Source organism: Phaethon lepturus, unplaced genomic scaffold (assembly GCF_000687285.1).
Source record: "Phaethon lepturus isolate BGI_N335 unplaced genomic scaffold, ASM68728v1 scaffold17385, whole genome shotgun sequence".
Lineage (NCBI taxonomy): Eukaryota > Metazoa > Chordata > Aves > Phaethontiformes > Phaethontidae > Phaethon > Phaethon lepturus.
Window position 1 is genome coordinate 1 of NW_010538630.1, and position 4,235 is coordinate 4,235.

Below are 4,235 nucleotides of genomic sequence, written 5' to 3' on the forward strand. Positions count from 1 at the left end.
CGGTGTGGGGGTGTTAATCGGGAGTGCGAGCTTAAAAACAACTGCCAAGTCATGCAGGCCGGTCTGCCGGCGTTAACGCCTCGACCTGCGGGGCTCGTAAACGCTTTCCTGGGGAGACGCGGAGCCGTAAGGAGGTCACCCGTTGCACAGGGCGGCCTGCGGTTCTCTGCCGGGATGCTGAAGCAGTGATGTGAAGGTCAGCGTTACAGTCGGGCTGCTTGCAATTAAAACGTCCCTGATCCCAGGAACCGTGACACGAACCAAAGAAGGAAGTGCCAAGGGGAAGATGGTTTCATTCTCAAGTCACTTCGCAGGCAGGCTGTGTGTGGGGTGTCCTGTCTTCATCCTGCGTTCCCCTTTAGCTCTTCTGGATTGGCCTGAAATTCAGCAGGCAGCGAGACAGACTCCTCTTGGGGAGCTCACTTGATAAAGATTGACATTCAGTATTGAGAAGAGAGACTATGGCGAGGTTTCTCATCATATCTGCTGCTTGCTCTCTCTTCCCAGGATGTCTTCAGGTGCGTTATTTCCAAGCCTGGTCCCAGGCTCCCGTGGCTCTTCGAGCAAATACCTGGTGGAATTTCGGGCAGGGAAAATGTCCCTGAAAGGCAGCACTGTAACCCCCGACAAAAGAAAAGGCCTTGTTTACATCCAGCAAACTGACGACTCCCTCATTCACTTCTGCTGGAAGGACAGGACTTCGGGCAATGTCGAGGATGTGAGTATGGTTCTGTGGTTCAGTGCTGAGGCGTTATGTCATGGTCTGTCTTGTTCTTGTTCCGCTGGTACTGCTGAAGAAGCTTCTCCCAGATTGTCTCCAAATTAAGATAAGAATTCCACTTGTGGCCTGACAGGCCTGCACTTCCAAATCCCTGCTCTGAGGAGCAGATGGAAGAAGGTTTGGGGAGGAGGGCAGAGGTCTTTGGGAGGCTAAAAGGAATATTTATGTATTTCCTCAAACATTTATTCCTATTGCCACATTTTCCAGGACTTGATTATTTTTCCTGATGACTGTGAATTCAAGAGGGTACCTCAGTGCACTACGGGCCGTGTGTATGTATTGAAGTTCAAGGCAGGATCAAAGCGACTCTTCTTCTGGATGCAGGTTTGTGGGAAGTCAATGATAAGGTCTTGAAACAAAACACGACCAGTTTGCCTTGTACCAAGAGCACCTTTCTTGCAGGAGCCAAAGACGGACAAGGATGAAGAACACTGCCGTAAAGTGAACGAGTATCTCAACAATCCACCAATGCCTGGGGCGTTGGGTGGAAACGCAAGCGGAGGCCACGAGCTCTCGGCATTAGGAGGTACAGTCCATTCTCTGCTCTTTCATATGAGAGGCTGTTGTTTTTAATTTATTTTTAGAATAAGCACTTACAGTTCCCTGAGAAGAAATTCCTGATGGCTGTGGAGGGTGAGTTTGGGACAGTGTTAATACCAGAAGTGTAAACATGGTTTTAGCAAAATAAACTGTGCTGTTATAATAGGTGCAGGCTGAAAGTTAAGACTGCCAGAAGAAATCTCTCCTTGTTTTCAGTAGATTCTCTGGAGTCTTACCTCTTTATGAAGCCAAGTTGCATTTGTCTTTTATGAGCGTCATGAATCAGTAAGCACTTGAAACTGTTTTTTTCCGTACAGAATGTGATGCCAATTAATCTCCTGCTGTTTGAGCTGGAGTGCTGTGAAAAAAAAAAAAAACAAACCTATGTGAATATGTTGTGTTTCAGAATGTTTTTGTTTTTAGGTGAGGGTGGCTTGCAAAGCCTTCTTGGAAACATGAGCCATAACCAGCTCATGCAGCTGATCGGACCAACGGGCTTAGGAGGACTTGGTAAAATGCTTTAATATCTTTATGCCAAAATGGTATTTTCTCCTGCCAGGTTAAATCATACCTGACAATATTTTCAAGTAGTGCTATGGAATTGAATAGCGCTGCTTTCAGATGAGAAAGCAAGGCCCTGCCTCAAAGATGGACTAAGGGGCAAAAAAAGGATGCAGGAAACAAAGGGTACCGGTTCTACCCAGCACTCATCTTAGGGCTTGATCTGCAAGGAACATCAGTTCTGCTCCTTGCTCCACTGAATCTTCTGTGTTTTTTCTACTGCTCCTCTTCCTCCTAAATATTCACTGGAGCAGGGACTGAAAACCAGGAACTCATCCCCGGTGAATGTCCCAGCTGTGGAATTACTTGTATTGTCCTCTGATCTAGTGAATATTTGTGTGCAAGGCAGGAAGAGTTCAAGAGGAAGGCTGGAGCATACCCACACAGCACTCTCTAGTCAGAAGAGCAAGGCTTAGGTTAGGGTTTTCTTTCTTGGGCCACACTTGGGGAGAGCTTGCATCACCACGCTGTTTCTCTGAAGGGGATGAGAAGTGTGTTGGGAGTCCCTTCTGTGGTCTGTTCTTAACGCTATCCACACTCTAAGCCCAATAGAGCATTTCCTGAGAGGTCAGACCCTTGAGTGGAAGTAAGCAGAGGAACGCTTGGCAGGTGGCAGTGACTGAGGTTCTGTGCTTAAGCTCCAAAATGCGTTTTTGTGCATATAGCTTGTGTCTTTTTAGCTTCAAATGCAAATCTCATGTTGGTGGGATGTTCAGATGCAAATCTAATGTTAGTGTTGGAAGATTCTGGCTTTTTAGGATATGTTTGGAAAAGATCTTCCTTCTTGAAGCTTTGCGTGACTCCCAAGACTGGCTTCCTCTTCTTCTCAACACTTTTCCTCAGCAGCTCTTCTTTCTTTGCCTTTACATCTAGCCATAAGACAGTTTGATATGAAGCTCACTGCTGTAATGCAAAGAAAACCATCTGCTTCCCTCGGCAAACAGTGATTGTGGTGAATCTGTGTGGATCTCTTCCCCCAGCAGCATCTCGTTCTTTTGTATTTCTCTTGGGATTCTGCCTTTATTGCAGAGTTCCTGCAACAAAGGAGCTTTCTTGCTCCTGGGTAAACTTTTCTTAGCAAGAATGGAGTAGAGTAGCATGTGGTACAGCCTGGTTAGCTTCACCCTGCTGTTCGTGCTGCTGGGGAAGCTGTGCAATCAGTGAGCGTCAGTGTTGCGGGCATGGTTTGTTGCTTCAGGAGTGGATCCTATATGAAGGAGGGAGCTGGTGGCTGCCTCTGACCTCCAGTGGTCTACAGCTTCCGATAATGATGTGTCTGCTAACGGAGCGCTGTTGTTCTGTCCTCCACTTGCAGATAGTTTCCAAAAGGTGGGTGATGAATGCAGGTGCTTGTGTAGGGACGTGCATCTAATTAGAGGTGGTACAAGAAACCACTGGATGGGAAGCGTGCGGTAAATGGAGCGTTTGGCTGATGTGGCTCAGAGGTATCATAGGGGGACAATCAGTCGCTGGCAGCCCCAGTGGGCCTAGAAGCCAAGCCTTTCCCCATCTCCTTTTAGCCGATGCTTTTGACACTGGATAAGTCCTTGGCAGTTGGAATGTGTGGGTGAAGGAGGTTGATTCGGATGTATTTTGCATATGACAGTTGGCTCAAAGGCCAAGTGTTGGTTTCCTGATCGCCGCTCGACCGGGAGCGCTCTGTACGCGGAGTTGTCCGTCCTTTGCTCTCGCTGTGAAACGTTTAAGGACTCGGCTGATTCTGCTGCTGTATCTGCATTAGGTTTCAAGCTGCAAAACCCAGGTGTATGGCGAGACAGTGATGGTGACTCAAAGGCTGCCTCTAATCTTCTGCCAAGGGCCTTGGCTTTAAAGTTCAGAGAAAAGTTGGATTTTTGGGAACCAGTAAATAAGAGGAGAGGGCTGTGTTACAATGATCGTGTATATACGGCACAAACCGAAGTAATTTTATTCTTGTGTAGAAATTGAGTAATTTCTAAAACGTGCAATTCTAAGGCAGTTTTCTAATAGGGATGCAAGATCAGAAAACAGAGCTGTTAATTTATAGAAAGGGGTGGGGGGGTTAGTTTGGGTTCTTTCACCCCCTCCTCCTCTATTTTAGCAAATAAAACCTTTCAGGTACAAGAGTGACCTCTCCAGAGCAGAGAGGTGCAAAAAACACAGATAAACAAATTTCTAAACCTTTTCTTCTCTTATGTTTACGGAAGGTGGACTGGGTGCACTGACAGGTCCTGGGCTGGCCAGTCTGCTTGGAAGTGGGGGACCCCCGACCAGCAGTTCATCATCAAGGTAGGATGCCTGTCTGGTCTGGGTTTGTAGGATTTTAGTTAACGTAAAGTTGCCACTTCTGTGGGAGGAATCATGGCCTGCTGAA

The 4,235-nt window shown here is 47.1% G+C and overlaps 1 protein-coding gene across 2 annotated transcripts in view; it reads left to right on the forward strand.

Moving 5' to 3' along the window:
• Nucleotides 1-504: 504 nt before the first annotated feature.
• Nucleotides 505-4,235, forward strand: part of ADRM1 (adhesion regulating molecule 1) — a 6,513-nt gene continuing 2,782 nt past the window's right edge. Inside the window, exons 1-5 of one of the 2 annotated variants that reach the window (XM_010286888.1) lie at nucleotides 505-718; nucleotides 989-1,105; nucleotides 1,184-1,307; nucleotides 1,745-1,831; nucleotides 4,069-4,150. In XM_010286888.1, the coding sequence (XP_010285190.1) occupies nucleotides 509-718; nucleotides 989-1,105; nucleotides 1,184-1,307; nucleotides 1,745-1,831; nucleotides 4,069-4,150 (620 nt within the window). In that variant the 5' untranslated portion in view covers nucleotides 505-508. The remainder of the gene's footprint in view (nucleotides 719-988; nucleotides 1,106-1,183; nucleotides 1,308-1,744; nucleotides 1,832-4,068; nucleotides 4,151-4,235) is intronic. The other variant, XM_010286890.1, reaches the window with a different exon arrangement.